The sequence below is a fragment of the Squalius cephalus genome (genome assembly GCF_949319135.1).
Source record: "Squalius cephalus genome assembly, chromosome: 5".
Taxonomy (NCBI): Eukaryota; Metazoa; Chordata; class Actinopteri; order Cypriniformes; family Leuciscidae; genus Squalius; species Squalius cephalus.
In genome coordinates, this window is record NC_137126.1 from 23,105,561 (window position 1) to 23,128,454 (window position 22,894).

General features: G+C 36.8%; 1 protein-coding gene across 5 annotated transcripts in view; it reads left to right on the top strand.

Annotated features, from left to right (window-relative positions):
* Nucleotides 1-22,894, top strand: part of slc4a4a (solute carrier family 4 member 4a) — a 60,081-nt gene that overhangs the window by 24,897 nt on the left and 12,290 nt on the right. For 3 of the 5 annotated variants that reach the window (XM_079873252.1, XM_079873250.1, XM_079873254.1), the window contains 11 exons: nucleotides 2,532-2,667; nucleotides 4,320-4,480; nucleotides 6,100-6,279; nucleotides 10,309-10,385; nucleotides 14,820-14,977; nucleotides 15,115-15,202; nucleotides 15,583-15,737; nucleotides 16,960-17,073; nucleotides 17,868-18,042; nucleotides 20,654-20,787; nucleotides 21,726-21,997. In XM_079873252.1, the coding sequence (XP_079729378.1) occupies nucleotides 2,532-2,667; nucleotides 4,320-4,480; nucleotides 6,100-6,279; nucleotides 10,309-10,385; nucleotides 14,820-14,977; nucleotides 15,115-15,202; nucleotides 15,583-15,737; nucleotides 16,960-17,073; nucleotides 17,868-18,042; nucleotides 20,654-20,787; nucleotides 21,726-21,997 (1,650 nt within the window). The remainder of the gene's footprint in view (nucleotides 1-2,531; nucleotides 2,668-4,319; nucleotides 4,481-6,099; nucleotides 6,280-10,308; nucleotides 10,386-14,819; nucleotides 14,978-15,114; nucleotides 15,203-15,582; nucleotides 15,738-16,959; nucleotides 17,074-17,867; nucleotides 18,043-20,653; nucleotides 20,788-21,725; nucleotides 21,998-22,894) is intronic. The other 2 variants (XM_079873253.1, XM_079873251.1) reach the window with 1 other exon arrangement.

Consider the following 22,894-nt stretch of genomic DNA (forward strand, 5'->3'; position numbering starts at 1 on the left):
AATAGTGTTCAATATGAACAAAGGTGTCGTAGGTTATGGTATTATAAAAATGTTGGAATTACTGATGTTTTGTGGCTATAGTAGTTTTAAAGTTTGTTCTCATTCGGTTATCACTTTTCCAGTTGCTGATAACATCTCTGACCTGCCTTTCACAATATCAGAAGCAATAAAAGTTGAGGGAAATACTGGCTTTGGAAAGCTAGTGTTATATCCAGTACTTCTATCCACTCAGATACTGTAGTTTAATAACCTTTTCAAAGAAACACAAGCGCTTTATGGATAGTAATTCAGTCTAGAGGTTTCGTCAGAAATGAAATGGTTCAGCGCTGAACTGTACAATCAGATTACTCATTTACTCAAACAGCATTGTATCCATGATGTTTATTTTGATGTTATCAACATTAGAATATGTCAACTCAAGCCAATGACATCAGCAATGGACGTTGAATCAGAGGACAGTTTCTCTTTTTATTACGGTATACGAAATGCCTATGACAGTTTATTCACACTGAGCTAGTGCTACATACATCACTTGTACCAATTTTTTCTGAGCATATATTGAATAATAGGGAAAAGTATTGAAGAATAATCACCATGACCTTTCACCTTACACAGATATCTGAAAAATATTAAAATGTCCAGTTCTATTTAGTTTGATAATGCAAATTATATAAAAAACAGTGTTTATTCCATAGTCTGTATAAAACAATGGACGTAGTGTCGGTTTGCCGCCGGTTTCTTTGAAGCCCAAAGTGGGCGGAGCTGGCTGTCGCCATCTTGGCAGCGCATCACCGCACGTCACTCCCGGATAACCGAAAATGGACAAAGAGCCGGGATTAGCTGAGGTGACGTGACGGCTAACAGACAGCATACAAACGGCTAGTAGTGACATCAGCGGCAATCCACCTGTCACTCAAGTGGCCACGCCCTTAATTATGCTGAACTTTAAGGCTTAATATAATTTAAACGGATGAGTTATAAAAAAGTTCACCCACTGCAAACAGCGCAGTCCAACGCTTCAAGGTCCTACGTCAGAACACCGGCTCATTATTGGCTGGCGCTGTTCACGTGAGCACCACGACGCATACGTGTGCTGCTGACACAGGAGCTGGCCAATACTGAGCTGGCGTTCTGACGTACAACCCAGAAGCGTTGCTCTGTGTTTACCTGACATTGAAGAGAAGAAATTGTTGAATAAAGTCGCTATTTTATTTTTATTTTTTTGCACAAAAAGTATTCTTCGTCGCTTCATAACATTAAGGTTGAACCACTGTAGTCACATGGACTATTTTAACAATGTCTTTACTACCTTTCTGGGCCTTGAAAGTTGCAAAAACGTCGCTATGGCTATGGCTGGTTCAGAAACCTCTTGGATTACATCAAAAATATCTTAATTTGTGTTCCGAAGATGAACGTTGGTCTTGCGAAGGTCTTACGGGTTTGGAACGACTTGAGTGTGAGTAATTAATGACAGAAATTTCATTTTTGAGTGAACTGACCCTTTAGTTATCCGGAAATAGTGCTGAGGTCCAACTAAAGATATACTTGTTTGATTGTGCTAAAGTGGAACTATTGCAAGTATACTTTAGGTATACTTTAAATATCTTGCATTTAAAGATCTTATACAGAGATCATTCTATCCTTACTAAGAGTGATATTTAAACACATTTTATTCTTAATATTAAGAAATGTGCATTGTGCAATACAGAAGTACTCCAAATCAATTTTAATTATAATATTTATTCCAGTAAATCTGTCAGTAAATATGTCAATGCGTTTGTAGTATACTTAGTATGAAACAAACGTATTTTAAATACATTTTGGTATATATTCTATTTTTTACTAGGGACTGTTTACTCTTTTCCACAAGAACTAATAAATATTCAAATTAGAAAACAAGAGAGAAGGAAAGTGAGGCCCTCTTGAGAAGAATGAACAGTTTGTGAAACATTTCCTAATTGTTAATGAGGGGCTCAGGGCAAGGTGCCAAAGTCGGAGGGCCAATGGCGAGGGGGTACAGCCGGAGCAGCCGATGGGCGGGCTGTTGCTCTGGGGTGACAAGTGGGACCCCCTTTTAACTACCTAGGTGTCACTGTGTTAGAGTGGGGTGTACAGGATAGCAGACAACACGGAGGATCTCTAATGACGGTCTGAGTGCTGCTTGTCTGCGTGGGGTCTCGTGTCTTTGACCTCCCTCCCACTCTCAGCAATCCTCACCAGCTTTGATCGTGTTCTGGGGAACAAAAGTGTTTTTAAAGAGGGTTTTAGGATGGATCCATCAGATAATAACCTGGAGAACATGTCTGAGAACAATAATGTGGAGAAGAGTGAGGCTGGAGAGGAGGTGAAGATGGAATTTGAGTCCAATCAGGTTGTGGACCCAGATTCAGACCTGTCTGCGGTCAAGATTCCTCCTCCACCTCCCTCTGGAGAAAAACTGGATATCTGGCCTAATGGCATAAGTGATGGCAAGCTGGAAATATGCAGGACTGTACCTGTGCCTCTGACCCGCAGTATTTTTCCTGTTGCAGTTTCACCTGCTGCGGAGCGCATCCGATTCATGCTGGGAGAGGACGATGACAGTCCAGCGCCTCCTCAGCTCTTCACAGAGCTGGACGAGCTACTGTCTGTTGATGGCCAGGAGATGGAGTGGAAGGAAACTGCCAGGTAAGAACCTTGTGACTTTGCTGGGACTCAAAAAGGGACCAGAGCTATTAGAGCCAGTATTGTTAGCAGGAACTAGGTGTTGAAAAAAGCTAAGGTTCCCTGAATATTTATTTGTTTCTAATAGTATTATTTTATCTCATGTTTTGCCCAAATTTTATTTATTTTAAATTTGCAAACAGATCTCCTAAAATTTACTCATTTTTTGGAGGAATTATGTTAATTATAAGTTTGGGGTCATTTAAGAGTTAAAAAAAAGATAATTGTGTGCTTTTTATTCGGCAATGATGCATTAAAAAGATTTCTATTTTAAATTCAGTTTTTTCAGCTTCTATTCAGCATTTTAGAATGATTTCTGAAGGATCAAGTGACACTGAAGTGAGTTATAATGGCTGCTGACAATTCAGCTTTCCCATAACAGGAATAAATGGCAATATTTTACAATATTACCTTTTTTGTTGTATTTTTAATCAAATAAATGCAGCCTTGGTGAACATAAGAATCTTCTTTCAAAAGCATAATTGGTCAGATCCCAAACTTTTAAATAATAGTGCATTTTTAGAGAAGATGGGAAAAATAGTACACTTATGTTCTGTTTGCTTTATAGACCACTTTGATTACTCTTACAAACTTGTTATGTAGGCTCCATACAATTCATCAAAAGAACATTCAAGTGTACTGGCTCATTGCCAATGACTGCTTGGTGCCAGTATCTGAAGACATTTTAAATGCCTGACAGTGTCTAAAGGGATGTTTCCCATCTGATTATTTTTTAGGGAATGGTGTGAAGCAGTTTAGAAATAGTACATAGCCTAGATGCTTTCAGCTGACACTCAAGCATTTAACAGACACTGTTGCTTTAAATCCCTGTGATCGTGAGTTCATTTGAGCAGAAAACTTGGTCTCTGATGAAGGACATGTCTTGCATGCAGCACACATCAATTATGTAGCTGTGCAGCTCTTGAATGGGTTTGATCATTCAATGAGAGGGGCAGTTTCATGTTAAAATTAGTAGCACTCCAGGTGGTCCCCAATCAGCGGCCATTATCACATGCCACAGTGGCCATTTAACAGATCACTACGAATGAGTACAGGAATTATTACTGCTGATCTTTTCATTTTCGTTCAAGACTTTATTTGAGAGATTGTTTTGGAGATGAGATTACAGCCTGTTTGTGTATTTTAGGATTAGAGATTGCATATTTAATCCTTTCAAGCAGGCTCATCAATTTGAATAAAGTTATACAGGAGGAAAGATTAGAGCTCAATATGAGGGCTGTTTTAGACTCTAGTTTGATGTCTGGGACTGGATTTTGTCTCTGATACAGTAGATTTAAGAATATGTATATAGTTTGGGTTCAGTATGTTTTTTTTATTTTTTTATTAATACTATTATTCAGCAAGGATGCATTAAATTGAATGCTGTTGTTTTAAACTTTCTATTCATCAAAGAATCCTGAAAAATGTCTCTGTATCTCAATTTCCACAAAAATAGTAACAAGCACAACCGTTGTCAACTGTGATAATAATAATAATAAGAAGAAATGTTACTTGTTGAGCACCAAATACATTTTCAATCAATGATACAGAACTGTTCACATGAGACTTGATTTGAGCTTCATTACCTTCAAGTCTCTGTTGTTTCTTCTACTAAGGTGGATCAAGTTTGAAGAGAAGGTGGAAAAAGGTGGGGAGCGATGGAGTAAACCACATGTGGCCACTCTGTCCCTACATAGTCTCTTTGAACTTAGGACGTGTATAGAGAAGGGCACCATCATGCTGGACCTAGAGGCCTCCACACTGCCAGGGGTCGTTGGTAAGCTTTTCCTTTGCAGACATTTTGGGCTTTGACTGTCCTGCTTACTCAGAGGATAATTAACTTAAAATGTTGTGGATGCTCTGATTACAAATGTAAAGTCTCTATGGCACTCAAATGCCCTTTTTCCACCAAAATGGAACCAAAGTGAACTCAAATTGAGTGACCCACTGATTTAAACGATGAGCAGAACGATGACGTAACTGACTACATTATAACGAGTTTTGAAAACAAATATTTTCTTTAACTTTTTATTACTTCCAAAATAGTTTACTTCAGTTTCTTCATCACAAACAGCTTTTGATTCAACCTACAGTAGATTCAATAAAGTAAAATGTATTGCAGTCATTTCACGTGTTGTTTATGTATAAGCCTATCATTTTATTTTAGAGAGACAAGGTAAATAAGGCTGAAAGTACACGTTTTTAGAAAATAATTTAACATAATGATAACATTTTGAGCTGCCTTTTCTGTAGTGAAAGCATGCAGAATGGTTTCTTGTAAGGCATGATCTCTGGCACCAGCACTGGCCCCCTGTCAGTGGACAGGGCAAAAGAAAGATCATAAAGATAACACTTGAGATCAGATCAGACTCAGAGAAAAAAAAAGCTTTTCGAAATGTACTGTACGGACTGAGATATAGCACGTGTGATATGCATTCACTGTCTCGGCCAGCACAGCCCATCTATTTATTCGCTTTCCAAATGCTCACATGTCAGGATGCATTCATTGCTCTGTTTAATACACTCCTCTCTCAACCTCCGCTGTAACTCTGGGTTCAGATGCACGGGTGGTTGCATCCATTCAGGGCGGCCATTTCTTTTATACTGAATTCAGACAGAGCGTGAGGAAGATCGGGTTGAAAATCGTGTGGCCGTTAAACAACGCTAGTGCACTGTTAGCAAAGTATGTGAATCTGGTAATTTTTTCATAAGAGCTTCCTTAGAGGATTGATTGAAAAAATTAGTAATTTACTGCAGCTGTCTGGATTTAAGATGGTTGGTTAGAGATTATAACCACTGCCACCAATCAAGTGAGATTTATTAATTCACATTCTTGAATCTCATACCCGAATCTCTTACTCAGAGCATGATGTGTCAAGTCCTATTATCAATTTGCAGTAAATCTTAAGTTTGGCTGAGTTAAGCTCAGTCAACCCCATAGAGCGCCTTTTGAGATAAAAATGAATTGAAGGATCAGCCATTAAGGGCCAAACCATTCACAAAAAGGGCCTGAGGGCCCAGGCCTCGTGTCTTTGACCCTCTTTTATAAAAATAGATGCTTACAGGAACCACCAGACAATCTTATGCACAAGCCACTGCCTCATTAGAAGTCCACTTCTAAAGACTAAGAATAGAACGCAATGTGTCGCTTCACTGACACTGACTTCAAGTTCCTTCAGAGAGTTCAATTTCAAGTTCTAGTTAAAAGTTTTAAGAACAGAGTTATGTAAAGTTGATATTTAAATAAAAAAAAAATTGCTCTGTTGTGATGGGGGTGCAATGAGCTCCTCAAAATCTGTAGAAGTGAAATAGCCATTAGGAAGGTCTCTTCTAACACTCATTTTGCTTTCTCACGGTCTGCCTGTCTCTGTTTGCTATTCACTCTGTTTCTTTCAGAAATGATCACTGACAGTCAGATTGAGAATGGTCTCTTGAAAGCTGACCTAAAAGATAAGGTCATGTACACCTTGCTGAGGAAGCATCGCCACCAGACCAAGAAGTCCAATCTTCGCTCTTTGGCTGACATTGGCAAGACGGTCTCCAGTGCAAGTAGGCTGTTTTCCACCCCGGATAATGGTAATATGGGTGCCAGTTTGGTGCAGTTATTCCTCCTTTTTCTTTTTAAGCTATTAATATATTTTTTATTCTTTTGTTTCTTTTTTTTATGTGATATTTTGTGGATTGTTTTCTTCACACTTAAAGTATTTTTGCCTTTTTTGATTTTGTGTTTTGAATTTTATTGTGTTATTCACAAAGATAACTGAAGAACCATAAAACCAAACATTTTTTGTTTTATTCGTTTTACTTTATTTTGAAGATTTACATCACAACCTTTTACAGATTTGATAGCATCTGTCACATAGTTTTCGATGATTAAAAATGTGTTTCTAATGAATGTTTTACTAATTTGCTGATTTGATTAAGTAGTTGTCTCCATGTTTTAAAGACTCCATGAAATCACTTGCAATATGCTACCATTCAAAAGTTTTTTATTTGTATTTTGAAAGAAATGAATACTTTCATTTAGCAGGGATGCATTTCTATGATCCAAAGTGGCAGTAAGGGGATTTAAGATACAAATCACTTCTATTTTGAGTAAATTCTGTTCTTTTGAACTTATATTGATATATTCATCAAAGAATCCTGAAAAAAAGTATCACGTTTTCCACAAAATCACAAATCAGCACAACTGTTTTCAACATTGATAGTGATTTCTGAAGGATCATGTGACACTGAAGACTGTATAGTAATAGCTGCTGAAAATTCTGATATATTTAAATTATTTTAAATTGTAATAATAGTTCACAATATTACTGTTTTTATTTTTTTGGTAAAATAAATGCAGTCTTGGTGAGCAAAAGATACTTTTTTCATAAACATAAAAAATCTTACCAACGCCAAACTTTTGAACAGAAGTATATTTTCTGTTATAACAGTAGGTTTGGGTATGACATATTAAAGGGATTGCATTTTTTAATAACCAGTAGGCTTTAGTTATGTCACAGCTATTAACAGGATTTGCCACTTGCTAGTCAGGTACAGGTCAAATTAGGGGGAGGGGCATTCTCATTCTGGAGAGTATTTTATTGGACAAAAAAAACCCTGTGTAGGTAAGGATGAGTCATCAATATCTGTTAAAGGTAAATTTGGGCTTTTTTAAGGAGTACAAACGCATATAGACAAAGCTAGTAGACATGGAAAGAGTTCATGGGGTCTTTAAATAGTAACTCGTTCCTTGTCAGTCCTATTGTTTAGGCCGGCTACACACTGGCTGTGTGGTGTGAGCGTGGCGTTTCTGTTGCGTGTCAGCTGCGTGGCGTTTTCTCTGTCTTTGCACACCAGAAACATGTCTGACGCGGCGCTGCTCACGTGATTGGATCACCCTTGTTCGAAAGTTGTGGAGTTGTGGATACTTCATGTTAAACATAAATATATAGCCTACTGATACAGCAAAGACAACGTCGGCAGTATTGACGGCAAAATAGGCTACAGAATATTTCGTTCTGGATTGACAGGTGCAATTTGAAAATCTTTTTTAAATTACATTTCTATCTGCATTTATGTCAAAACCTTTTCCTATTGTATTTTGACTGGAAACGCTTCCAACACGCTGAGACGTGCGTGTCACGCAGGCAGTGTGCAAGCTCTAACCTAGCCGAAATAAAAACGGACACGCCACAAAGCCAGTGTGTAGCCAGTCTTAGTCTGTCCTGTCTCCATGTTTTTCAGTGATGCACAAAATATGCTGTTGCATTACATTGTTGAGAATCTAAACCGTTTTGAACAGGTGAACTAATGAACTAATCTGAGAAAGATGAGATGATACAACACTTCAAATAAGGGTCAAGAGGATCATTAGATTTTTGGCAGTAATATTCACATTACTTCACTACAAATAGTGCATTGATAAAAATGTACACAAACATCATGATTCGATTGATGATACAAATGCACAGTTTTTATGCCATGAATCTTGTGATTCATTGACCAATGGACTTTTTGAATGTGACAATGTTATTCACTAGAACTTTTATATTCCCTTAACTTCCCTACCTTCTTAACAAATGTTTCTTTTCTACCTTCTCTTTTTCTGAGCAATGTGTGAGATTTTACTCTAGTCTCACACAATCTTTTACAAAACTAGCTAAACTTTATACCTATAACCACTGGTATGACCTCTATCACCTTAACAATCTTTCTTTTCACCCTTCTTACCATTTTTTATCCTCTGGATGCTCTGCTGCACTTGTCACTAAAAGCACGTAATCCACTTGAGAGTTCAGTGCCTTGTCTAATGACTCGCACCTCTGAGGAGGTGTTGCGAGTCCCTGGAAGTCCAAGCATGGGATGGCCTAGTAAGTTCCAACTTACCAGTTGCCAGTGTGTGAATGTGTCTCACCCCACGTAGTGTGTTAAGTCCAAAGTATACTTAAGTTTGAATGTGTAGGGTATGCGTACAGTTTACATGGTGTGAATTTCATCATCAGCATAGTACAAATGATCCACAAGGTGGCAACTCTACCCTGGCCCGTTGTTTCACAGTCGAAAAATAAATGGCTGAGACGTAACAACAACAAACTTCTCAAGATGGCAACTACAATAGATGGCCGCGTTGACAATTGCTTGTGTGAAGGGGTTAAAAGAAACCCACAACTTTAGTTTTAATGAGTACAAAGTCATTTTATCGGACACCGGACAAGGATTAAACTTTCTAGTGTGCATGAATTTGACCGCCTGTGTTCGCTTACACTATTAAATGGAGTATACTTTAAAAGGCTATGCATTTGGCTGTACTCTCATACACTAACCTTCACAGTAATAAACTGGAGTATACTTTGGGCTTAACATTGATGTGATAGAATAGCATAGCATGGTAGATTTAAAAGGGTCAGATCTTCTTAGATCTTTTGAAGAGTTCATTGAACTCTTCATTCAACAGTGAGTTTTCTCAGCGATGCCATAGATTATTCATTTTTGGTTCCTCAAAGAACATTTCAGTCAACGGTTCTTTAAAGAACCCTTTTAAGTCTAAAGAATATTAACATCTGAATAACCTTTTCCCACTATAAAAATTATAATTTGTTACATTTATATCGCGCTTTTCTATGTACTCAAAGCACTTTACATATGGAAGGGGGAATCTCCTCAACCACCACCACTATAAAGAACCTATTGTACAATGGAAAGGTTACATGGATGTTAAAGGAAATGTTAATGCCAATAAAGAACATTCATTTTTAAGATTGTATGAAATGACCCTTCTAAATGAAGTTTTTACCATGTTACCAATCTTTTTTTATGTTGTTGTTGTGGCTATCTGTGTTTAACTAGTCAGTCCTGTGATCATTGTTATGTAATGGATTGCCATATCTAGAATTTCTCATTATGGTGATCTTCACCCTTAATAGATTTCAATGCCAAAGTCTTTTAATAATCACATTGGAATCATTTATGTGGAACTTTCCACTGGAGATCATCATATCATTATGACTATAACTGTATTATTTAACAGCTCTGATCAGATAATGTAGGATTTATGAAGGTGGATGTGAAATCTCTCTTTTTTTTTTTTTTAAATGACTATTTTTTCTTTGTAAGTGATTCATAAGTAAAGCTTTTTTTCATCTTTTGGCTACTTTTTTCTTCTTCTTTTGGCTGCATCAAACTGACATCTTATTCATTATAGCACAAGAATCCTGGTCAGTAATAGTGCTGACAGGTTTTCAGTGACATTTTAAAATTCTTTGCTTCACTGTGCTTGTCCTGTTCTCCTGCACATGCTTTTCACAGCATGATGACAATGACTTGGGCTCTGAAAGGTTAATAGTTAACCTTTCAGTAGATTCCTTTCTCTCCTGGCACATCACTTTTCCTAATTTATTTTATTCTATGGACTCAAGGAATTCAGAACCTATAAAATATTCATATTCTGTAAAGTGTTGTCAGTCCCATTAGTTCCCCATTAGTTTATTCGGACATGCAAAGTGCTCTTGCTTTTTCTGCATTTGGGTTTCTCTGTTGACCTCTTTTAAAGTTTGTTTTTAAAATAATGGAACGGTGCCCTTTTAATTTGGAGCTTTTTTATTGAACCATTGTCTTTCTCAGGTAGCCCAACCACTACACATCGCAACTTGACATCAAGCAGCTTGAACGATATCTCAGACAAGCCAGAGAAAGACCAGGTGAGTCCAATTTATATACCAAATACCTTAAAGGAGTAGTTCACCCAAAAATGAAAATTAGCCCATGATTTACTCACCCTGAAGCCATCCTAGGTGTATATGACATTTCAGCATTTGAAAAAGCGAGGCGTTAGAGAGCACTATTCCTTTGAATGCAAAATTCCATTTCACCGCTAGATGGGAAGAAATTCCTACACAGTGTACCTTTAATAATGGCCTTCTGAATTGAAGCGATGCGTTCGTGTAAGAAAAATATCCATATTTAAAACTTTATCGTCTAAAATAACTAGCTTCCGGCAGGCGGCCTTACGCAAGTCGACTTACGCCAAGAGTAACCCTTGAACTTGACGGACAATGTAATGACGAACGCAGTTGCCCAGCCCTGTTTGTTTGAACCGCGAGAGGTGTCAAAGCTTATGCTGCTACTTCGTCATTCTGTACATTGTCAAGTGTTACTCTTCTGGTGTAGGTCGACTTGCGTACGACCGTCTGCCCGAAGCTAGTTTTTTTTAGTTGATAAAGTTTTAAATATGGATATTTTTCTTACATGAACACATTGCTTCATTTCAGAAGGCCATTATTAACCCCCGCAGGGCCGTGTCGAGCAGTTTGATCACAGATGGATGCTCTTTGATGGACTTAAATATAAAAATAAAGAGAGAATGTATGGTATCTGTAATTGACTGTAATTTGGATTGCCAGAAACCTTTGCACATAAACACTGTCTTTTTTTATTATTATTATTGTTTTCCTAATGATAAAATAGGACATTGCAGTTTCATGCACAGTAGACCAAAAGCAGTGGACTTTGTAACGCAAGGACATAGCTGGTGGGAATTACAGACTTGCATTGCTAATGGGAATTTGGTCTCTCATTGAGGGAGCACCAAGAGGTCATAAGGGTGGTGTCAATCTGTGACAAACCGTAAAAATTAACTCACTTCACAGAAGTTCACCTTAGAGGATTTGTAGAATCTTTCCTTTTTTTACTTGGGAATCCATCCGTTCTTGCTGAATGCAGCATTATGTGAAATAGCTGACAAATTTTTGACAGTGTTTCTGTGCTTCAGGCAGAAAATACTAGTGCGAATGTGATTACTGGAAGGCCTCCGCTGTTGACAGACTCTTAGGAGATGGCCCTTGCTCCTTGTGACAGAGTAGGGGATTGAGAGGCTGCTTGCGTGAGGGGGGCCAGAGACATGGACAGATTGCGATTGTAAGCACAGATTGAGGGGTGGCTCGGCTTTGTGTTGTGCACTGTGAAAGCCATGTGGCTTGTCACACTTTAGCTTCTTTTAATTTTTTTATGACGTCATTCCTGCTTTCTGAGATTAGACATTCACAGAATCTGGAAATGAAGAAAATTGAGTATTTTTGAGTGATTTAGTATGGTGGTTTAGAGTGATGAATTATTTTTCCCTTTGTATAATGAATCATTTTGCTTTTCTAAATTGGGCTAACTTAATATCCATATCCCATGGCTTCTCTCTGTAATGTAGGACAAGAGTACCTTGACTTTTTTCCTCAGAGAGAGCGCCCCCCTAAGGAAGGACCATGAATTTATTAGTCTTTCAAGCCTTGACAAAACTTGTTTTATTACAATTTATTAAGAGTGATGGGAATAAGACAAATACAGTATGAAAAAATAGCAACATTTTTTAAATTGTAAAGCATTCATTTAAACATATTTGCCGAGATTTTGGTTGCAGCCATCCATTTACGTTAGCTTCAACAGGAAGTCATCAGTTACATGGCTTGACTACATAAAATGCAGGCTGTCAGACTGTGTTGACAGACTGATGTAATAAAGCATTGCTTGCTCTAGCTGGGGAAGTAATCCAGTATCAGAGATGATGCTAAGCCTTTCCACGCCGCATACTACCTGCCAGAGAGCTGGACAGCTTCGGCACCCTAGTGAAAAATAAATATACCAAAATATATTTGAAATACATTTATTTTATGCTAAGTATACTACAAATAAATTTACATATTATGCACTTAATATAAATACCCTACAATTGTACTTTTGGTATACTGAACTGAAATACTTAAAATCTGCTAAATTGGAACAACTAATTTTGTACTTAATGCACTTTAATTATCTGGAATTATCTGAATTAGCTGAAGTCCAACTAAAGATATATTTAAGTATATTTGATTGTGCTAAAGTGGAACTATTGCAAGTATTCTTTAGGTCTGTTTAAATATCTTGAATTTAAAGACTGACCTTATATACAGAGATCATTCTATCCTTACTAAGAGTGATATTAAAACACATTTTAGGCTTAATATTAAGAAATGTGCATTGTGCAATACAGAAGTACTCCAAATAAAGTTTAATTATAATATTTATATCAGTAACCCTCAAGCATTATGTCAGTAAATATGTTAATGCATTTGTAGTATACTTAGTATGAAATAAATATATTTATAAAAGCGGATAGTTCCGGTCCTTGATTCTGATTGGTTGAGCCGCGTTTGCAGCTGTTGTAAATGACTCAACAAACATACACCTGTGACCGCATTACATTAGTATTATTGCGCAACTATAACGTTATACTTTTTTGTTGTTGCTGGTGTTTATTTTATGAATAAAATAAATATTAAAATAAATATTTTTATGGACTAACCGTTTTATAAAAGCAATAAGCCCCTTGAAGCTGTGTTTTATAGTGAATTTAGAACAGTTCTCCGCTCTGCGTCCTGCCTAACAGCGGCCCTTAGCTGTTCTAAATTCACTGTAAATCACAGCTTCGCGGGGCTTACTGCTTTATTTAAATACATTTTGGTATAGGTTTTTTTTTATAGGGTAGAGATGTAATATTTGATTTTTATAGAAATTGATTGGGGTGTGTGATGTATTGAAAGGTCAGAAGTTACCTTTTATAAAATCGTGATACATACAATGTAAAAAATGAACAAGACTTTGTTACCGCTTTGTATGGCGTTGTATTCAGCATAATGTGCTGCTGAAGTGACCATCTGCCGACCCTTCTTTGACTCCTACATATTACACTGAATGAAGCTCAGAAGTAAACATTCATATAAGTCTGAGAAAAACACTATGGGTTGTTTAAGGTGTGTCCTTCTAATACCTTAATCATCCCTTTACGCTCGTCTGGTAATGTTGTCTACAATCTGGCCTCCAGTTAACATCAGTGACGTCACTCATCTCCAGCTATGGCCATCGCTTCCTCACTTGTTTTTGTTTCATTCATGGTTAAGATCATTTTTATTACTCCATGGTGGCTTTGCTTTCTAAATTCCCAGATGATTAAGCTTGATTTGAATTGAGTTTCTACAAGGGTTATTCCCACGAAGCAGGGATAATCATACTGGGCTGCCTCTTTCGTCTCAGTCTTCTTTCTTTAACCAAGCAAACTCTGTGTTAATGGTATAGTTCACCCAAAATGTCTTATTTTACTTACCCTCGTGTTTCAAACATGTATGACTACCTTTCTTTAGTGTTACACAGGAAGGAGCCATTCAAATCACTCAAAAGTACCATGAAGTAGTTCATATGCTGCTTCTGATGAGTGAGAGTCTTGTCATGTGCTCAGGTGCTCCAGGTTAAATGTTTTCCATTTTGCTTGCTAGAAGTGTTGTTCTGTCAATTGTTAACTAAACTGCTTACTCTGCCTGTTAAATAAAACTTCCAGGAGAGAATATTTTTATGTATTGGCAGTATACTGGGGAACTGGTTTATGAATGACTGACACTGGAACCCCATCTTCAGTTTATCAGCAGAGCTGTCAAATCTGATTTATGAGCTTCATAATTAACGTCAATGGATTTCTGCCATGTGAGCTAGTCTGACTGTTAAAGAATTAATAAACAAATAAAAGTTCTTTATATACGCAATAACCTTGAGTAATTGTTAAATAACACATTAAGCTATTAAAATAATAATAGAGAGGTCAATAACGACCTTCGAGGCACCAGTTACAGTTGCTTAACAATTTATGGCTATGTGAGCAGGGTGTGCTAATTATCTTTGGCTTGTAAATTTCACATTTGGCATGACCTCAAAGACTGAGCTGGCAGATGCCACTGCTTTGAAGTTGGCCTTCATTTTATCACTGGTAGGAACAATAACAGCCCATATAAATAAAATTAATTTAACAGTTTTTTTATACTGGTTACCACTGGTTCCTCTGAGTTTAGAGCAAAAGAATGCAGGAGTCACAGTGGGCCTTTGCTGAACCCTAGAATGAACCATCCTACGTACAACCACCAATCTTTGTAGTTTCCATTAGTTGGACAGTTGCGGCTGTTGGATTCATCACATCTCGCCTCAGGCAACTCTTGGCACAAAATGCCAGCCGGGCAATATGTTTAATGAGGTCATGTGTTAGGGCTTGATTTGTGCACTTTGTTTATCCATTTCTTCTTTCTTATCGAGCTTCATTAAAATACCATCCTGCATGTTTCCAGCTGAAGAACAAGTTTATGAAGAAGCTGCCCAGAGATGCTGAAGCTTCCAATGTTCTCGTTGGAGAAGTGGACTTCCTGGACAGTCCTTTTGTGGCCTTTGTGAGGCTGCAGCAGGCAGTCATGTTGGGGGCGCTGACTGAAGTGCCTGTGCCCACCAGGTATGACCTGCTTTCATCCCACAATGCCAAGGAGGGAAGTAAAAGTAGTGGTGAAGGGGTGCTCAGTTAAAAACGAAGCTTTCATTAAATGTGTACATCAAGTGCGTTAATATTTGTTATTGTCTTCTTGTCCCCAGATTTCTGTTCATTCTGCTTGGACCCAAAGGCAAAGCCAAGTCATACCATGAAATTGGTAGAGCAATCGCTACCCTGATGTCTGATGAGGTACCTGTAGATGGAGAGACTAATCTTAGCCGAAAACTGTTGTCAATCCTGTTTTAGAGTGCTAAATATTGTTGCGTTCATTCTTTCTTTTGTTTATGAACAACTGCATTCTGTAACAGAACTGTTGTTATTTTACTTTTGCTATATTTTAAGTTTTTGTTTTAATTTTAGTTTAAGTTTTAGTAATTCTGTTGTTTTTGTCATTTTTTTTAATTATTATTTTTTTTAATTTCTATTTAAACTGTGATTTGAACAGGCCAATTCAATTAGCCTACATGTTCTGATACTGATAAAAAGAAAAGAAAAAAGGTTTGTGCTTGGATTTGTTGGATTGGATTGTGTAGGGAAAGTTAGTGAGTTATCACCATTCTCTTATCAAGGTCTTCCATGAAATTGCGTACAAAGCCAAGGACAGACAAGATCTCCTCGCTGGCATTGACGAATTCTTGGATGAGGTCATCGTCCTCCCTCCTGGAGAGTGGGACCCTGCCATCAGGATAGAGCCTCCGAAATCCCTGCCATCCTCAGATAAAAGGTAATTGATGTTTATCAGCATTTAATTTTTGCTGAAGCCCCACCAATATCTCACATCAAACTCTGTCAATGTTCCTATTTTGACTCAAATGATGGTCAGATTAATTTCTGAGCCTGTCCCTTTATATGTCAAATATATATATATATATATATATATATATATATATATATATATATATATATATCTATATATTAAGCTATATATGGTGTGTCACACATGGTCAGGAAATAGTTTCAAAGGCCAGCCAGCCAGGTCTGTGCGAACAAAGGCCATTCATTCATTCAGTGTGAAAGAGCAGAGCAGCGGTTAATTAGATGAAGTACGTGACCTCTCTTTGGCTTCAGGTGAAGTGACAGCAGGCCGCCGTTTTATCCTGCCACCTGAATACCAAAAGCAGAGCTGTGTGCCCGCAGAATGCAGTCACACCAGCATCACACACAGTGTACACAACACATTACACACAGCAGTCCTCGGACATGCATTCACGGGTTGTTGAATGTAAACAAGTCTGAACTGCTTCACTTACTATCTGTCTGTCTGTCTGTCTGTCTGTCATTCATAAAACATCCATCCATCCATCCATCCATAACTTTAGCTTGTTCTGTCTATCATCTATCATTTTATCTATTGCTCAGTCCTTATTTTTTTATTTCATTTTATCGTTTTCATCATTCTGTCTGTTGGAAATTGTTTTATTTTATTTCATGTTTTATCTTTTTTTCTGTCTGTTTTTGTTTTATCTCTTGATCAACCATTTTATCTATTGTTCAATCGTTCTCTGTCTTTATCTCGTTTTTATCTGTTGTTTTATCATTCTATCTATTGTTTGAGCATTTTATGAGTTTATCGTCCTTTCGTTCACTATCATTTCTTGGTTTAAATGATTATCATACCATATGGATGATTGGATGAGTACCATATTCATATATCATGGCATTTAGATTGTAATTTGAAGAATACCATGGTATTATCATGTCTATCTTGTATTTTTATTTCATATTGCACAGTTGTGTGGGCTACCAAGGTACAAGCTTGCAGGATGTTTAGTTAACTTAACTTCAGGCTGGGGGCCTTAAAATGACTTCTAAAGAGGCCACGAGTGTGTCTTTTGTCATCTTTCTTCCTTCTCTGTTTTCTTTCCTCCTCTATAAGTTATTTCAGGACATTAATGACATTGAAGTGTCTTGTTCAACAATCTCCATTTGTTTATTATGTTGTCCAGAAAGAACATGTATGCTGGAGGGGACAGCACACAGATGAATGGAGACACGCCTCACAGCGGTGGAGACGGGGGCGGGGGGCACGCAGTAGGCGATGAGCTAAAGAAGACAGGGAAGTAAGTTAATGTTTGTATAAATTCTTCTCAAGGAACAGATTATGTTCTCTGAACACCATGGTTTAGTTCAGATAAAAGTTTGTTTTCCTCCTTTCTAAATGACTAGACTTATCTTAATATTAGGCAAACACTGGAGTCAGCATGTGCTCTGTTTATGAGAAACAGACTATTAATATTAGATATGTTTTTTCTAGTACAGTACATTCCCACTGTTGGTTTTGGAAACACCTTGAACTTTGGCAAATAACTGCCTCGTACTATTAGTACTGCTTTTGCGCCAAATAGATTTTTTTTTTTTTTGCTGTTACCAATTACCAATAAACATACTACTATTTAAAATAGTACTTTGTTCATATAATATATGGTCTAAATGTTCACTAGTGAAAATGTTTCTATTTTGCATTTTTCTAATTTAATTGAGCATTTTTCTTTGCAAATGATATTGTCAGCATTAAAATGAGTGTAAAAAATAAAAATTATTTTAATAAAATAAAAATTCATTTCAAACTGTTTTAGTATTTGGTGTATTCCCCTATTGCTTTTGATTACTGACCTTGAAATAGTATATTATAATATTTCTTCTTCATTGCATGTTATAATATTATATTTTTGTGATTTATTGCATGTTTTATTTATTTTTGATTTATTTCAATTGTATCCCAGATTTTCAGATTTTTGAATCCCACTGTTCAAAGTGGAAAAAAAAACAACATATTTGAATAGAGGAAGGCAGAATAAGATAACCTGTAGATATTTAGTATAAGAATTAACTCGTATCATATTTTGTTCTTCAGGTTTTGTGGAGGCCTTATTCTTGATGTCAAAAGAAAAGCCCCCTTTTTCTTCAGTGATTTCTACGATGCACTACACATCCAGTCTTTGTCTGCCATTCTTTTCATCTACCTGGGAACAGTAACCAATGCCATCACATTCGGAGGATTGCTGGGTGACGCCACAGAGAACATGCAGGTAAAGATACAAATACAAATTTGCAGATACTTCTGCAAATCATAGGAAATTTCGTTTCCTATTGTGTGCCATGGATGTGCCATATGCTCTTTGTGCCTGAGCCTTCCTAAATAAGAATCAGTCCAACCTTGCCAGAGATTACAATGTAATTCAGTGTGGGTCAATCTTTAACTGACGCATACTGGGGGCACCTTTTTCTCTGCCCTCTTTTTGAAATGTTACCTCTAGTTCAAAGGTCATGTTAGTAAGTTAAAGTCTCACAGTTCATATATTTAGCTGTTTTAAAGGGGTCATGAACTGGATTTTTTTGATTATTTTATAATGTTTCCTGAGGTATAATTATAATGTTAATATGATTTTTACATCAAAAAATTGTCACAATTTAGAAATAAATGGCTATTTCCTATCCTGATTTTAGCCTCTGATTTGAATGCTCTGTTTGAAGGGGCGTGTCTGCTGTGAGACTTCAGTGGAAACACTCACTGCTGTGATTGGCTGACATCTTTGCATATGAAATAAGTAATGCATGTGGAACCCTCTCAAATTATTTTACTACGTCTTTACTATTACAGCTGTCGAATATGCTTATAGTATTATATTTAGATCTATTCCCAACACATGAAAGGTTTCAGTGATGAGTGATGACAGACTGTCTGTTGAACACGTGAATGCAGTGATCTCATAATTGCAGAGCTATTTCTGCACTCTCATGAATGCTTTCACCATAAATAACAATGCAATCACAATGTAAATGCTGTAAGAGCTTCGTTGTGCAGTGTAACAGCATCATTGATGACATACTTGGAGTTATGGCAAGTGTCCAGATAAACTCGCGCTGTGTGATTGACAGCTTCAGCGATTGTAAGGGGAGTGTTCTTTGATCGCTTTCTGTGTATAATTTAATCACAATTTAAATAACAAAATATTTTCATGCTACTAAAAGAAATAATGTGAAGTTGATCGTTTAGTTACTGGCTTGATGCATAAACAGTATTAAACGATTTTGAGACAAAGAAAATCGGTCTGAACTTGAATAATTACACATCAGAAATCACTGATCACAGATCAGGCATTAGAATAAACATGGTTACTTACATGTTTGTGGCGTTGCTGACGGATCCATTTCGTAAAAGTCTGTTTGCAAAACCTGCGCCGAAATTGTGACTGAATTACCAAATAATCCACAGTGAAATGTACCGAAAACAAACAAATATTGCACTGCTGAGACTTTCACATAGCTGAGAAAAACACTTTCCTAGCATTAGGATCATTTGGATGGTAATGTTATTGATCCTGTTTCGATCTTTTCTGGTTCTCATGTCACTATTCACTAACGCGCCAGTGGGCGGGGCAAAAGATGCTGTGATGTAAACGTAGGCGTTGATATTCTTCTGCAAAGACGGTCTTCCGCTGCCCTATGATGTCATAATTCCACACTTTTCAGAGCCTGTCGTTTTCTGGCCTTGGTTTCAATAAAAGCTATTTTTGGAATAACATGGAAGTTTTGAGTATATTTTTATATTTATTTTTCAGTATATTTTTATAGTATAACGACCTATTACCTGTCAAATGATCAAGAAATATTTGAATTCTCAGTTCATGTCCCCTTTAAAGAAAAATTCTGAGATCTACTGCATATGTCGTTGGCTAGTCAATATTTTAGCTCAGGGAAACACCTCAGTAAGTCAGCTAGCAAAGTGGTGTCATTTAGAGGGATCAATTTATTTTTAGATACATTATAACATTAAATGAGGAAATTAATTAAGATAAGGACTACAGTGTCTGTTCTGAGTAGTCCAGAGTAGATCAGACTCCCCTTATTGATTAAATTTACGTCAAATGAGTTGACAGGACTATTTTAACCATCAACTGTTGTTTGTCATTTTACTCAACAAAAGGCTTAAATCCTTAATGAAGGTGTAGCAGGCTTTAGTCACAGTTTTTGATAAAGGTCAAAAGACAGATGAAGTGGTAATATTATACCACAATCACAGACATTCTCATTTGGATGGGATTAGATTTCTCAGGCGGTGCCTGAGTTAGCCATTATCTGGTAATTTTTACTAAGATTGTGTGAGAAAAACACAAACATGACTCATTCAGATGGGATTTAAATTGCAGAGCAAACTGTAACATGAAGTCACATCTCTTCAATGGCAGTTCATCACAACAGTTCTCATAAGCACTATTTCAGCAGGATTAGTCTTCCAAACAATATTTGGATTTCAGTTATAAAACAGGACGTGTGTGAATTCATTTCCTAATTTGGACATGGCTAGTTATTATTGAGGAGGGAGTGTCTGTTGTCTGTTGCCATTTCTGTGAGTAACTTTGAGTGAGCTGAAAAGCAGTAGGCAATTTTCTTTGTGAAATTATCCCTTGCAAATATGTGCAGCTTGTTTCTTCTCACACATCCCCTGTAAAAATCACAAAGTATGTCTGTGAACGATGATGAATTTCCTTTAACCTCCTCAGGGATAGCTTGTCCCATCCAAATATGGATTTAAACATGCCTAAACAGACTTTCCTTGCAGGGAACGTGATTGTGACTGAGCTTCAGTTGGGTTTTTCCATAACCCTTTGACTCTTCTTCATTGTGTGTTGGATGAAGGGTGTGCTGGAGAGCTTTCTGGGTACAGCGGTCACTGGAGCCATCTTCTGTCTCCTGGGTGGGCAACCGCTGATCATTCTCAGCAGTACGGGGCCAGTGCTGGTGTTTGAAAGGCTGCTCTTCAACTTCAGCAGGTGCTTGATCATCTTTGTTCACAATGTAACATCACAAACCTTTACGGGCGGCCAAATCCCTGACAAAATTCAAGAAACAGCTGAAAATTTTTACATGAGCATTTAACTGCATCTGAAAAAAAAAATCACTATTCCTTAATCCCTCCATGTTGTAGCTTGCACTATTCTGAACACTGACTGACACTTTAAATTACTAGCACTTCTCGTGTTTATTGCTCTCTTAAGATTAATCGTTTGTATTCCTCATTTGTAAGTCGCTATGAAAAAAGAGTCTGCTAAATAAATGTAAACGAACTAACTGACCATTTTATAATTAAGTGAAACTAATATTCTGTAAATAAAGCAGAAGTGTTCAGTGCATAATGATTTCCATTGCTGGTCATAGATACACTACTGTTTAAAAGTTTTGTGTCATTCAGAATAAAAAAAGAAAAGAAATAAATACTTTTATTTATCAAGGATGCATTAAATTGATCATAAATCACAGTAAAGACATTTACAATGTTCCAAAATTGTTTTATTTAAAATAAGTGCTGTATAACTTTTAAGAATCCTGAAAAAAATATCAGTTTGCACAACAATATTAAGCAACACAACTGTTTTCCACATTGATAATAAGAAATTATTCTCAAGCAAATCAGAATGATTTCTGAAGGATCATGTGACTGAAGACTGAAGAGTAATGGCTGATGAAAATTTCGCTTTGCCACCAAAGGAATAAATTACATTTTAAAATATATTCAAGAATAAAAGTTATTTTTAATTGTATTTGTATTTTACAATATTATTGTTTTTACTGTATTTTTTATCAAATAATTGGAGCCTTGGTAAGGGACTTACCGACCCTAAACTTTCGAATGGTAGTGTACTTTTCATTGCTGTATGATTTGAAAGTGGGGGGACATGAGTTAATTTTCTATTCATACTTTTTTCTGCAGGGAAAATGACTTTGACTACCTAGAGTTCCGTCTTTGGATTGGCCTGTGGTCGGCCTTCTACTGTCTGGTCCTGGTGGCCACTGATGCCAGCTTCCTGGTGCAGTATTTCACCCGATTTACAGAGGAGGGCTTCTCGTCACTCATCAGCTTCATCTTCATCTATGACGCTTTCAAGAAGATGCTGAAGTTTACCCATTATTACCCAATCAACCCAGACTATAAAATCGATTATGTCACGCAGTATGACTGCATGTGTATGGCACCCACTGATGGTAAGACCTGGTACTTCTCTTTATCTGATGTTTTCTTCTTTCGATGTTTAGATGTAAGTTGAACCAACTAAACCTTTATTCATTTGCAAGTTTGTAAACTTACGTACATTTTTCATTTTAAATTATTAATTGCCTTCCTAAGCCTTCCATATGTCCACACCAGATGCAAGAAACGATGAGTGCTGACCAAACAGGAAAAAAAAAGAAGATTACTGATGCATATGTAACATTATTTTGCTCAGTGAAGCATATATTATGTAGCACAAAGTGACCTTTTTTCCCCTTGGTTGGGATCCAAAAGGTGCTACTCTGAGCTCAAATACAGTGACCATATTTTCATTCCCCTGCTTGGCTACATTGTAGTTGAAAAGCAATTTTGCCTGAGTATGAATTGAAATTTTATTGAAGATTGGTTAATCTTTACTGATACACAAATGGAAGCACAATAGTTTGATGGGGTTGGATGTTTATGTCCGGCATATGATCCAGCTGTTTTTGAAAGGTGTCCAGGTCTACATCTGGCAAATGTTTTATAAATATGGCCAGCATAAATATTTAACTTTTTCTTTTGTTGTACTATTTCTGGTCTTCAAGTGATAGTTTAGACCCACAGTGTTGTTTTTATCTTAAAGTCCCTCATTTTATCCCTTAAATTAATCTTTGATCCCCAAAATGACATATATATATATATATATATATATATATATATATATATATATATATATAAAAATTCTCCCATTGAAAATCATTTCTTCATGCCTTAAAATAGCTTGAATGTAACTCTACACCCTTGGTTCATTTAGTATATGCGGAATATGCAAATGAGTCCCCGCCTCCTCTCAATCACAGTAGCTCGGACTACCTGATCCACTTGGTCAACTTTACTGTAGTAAACGC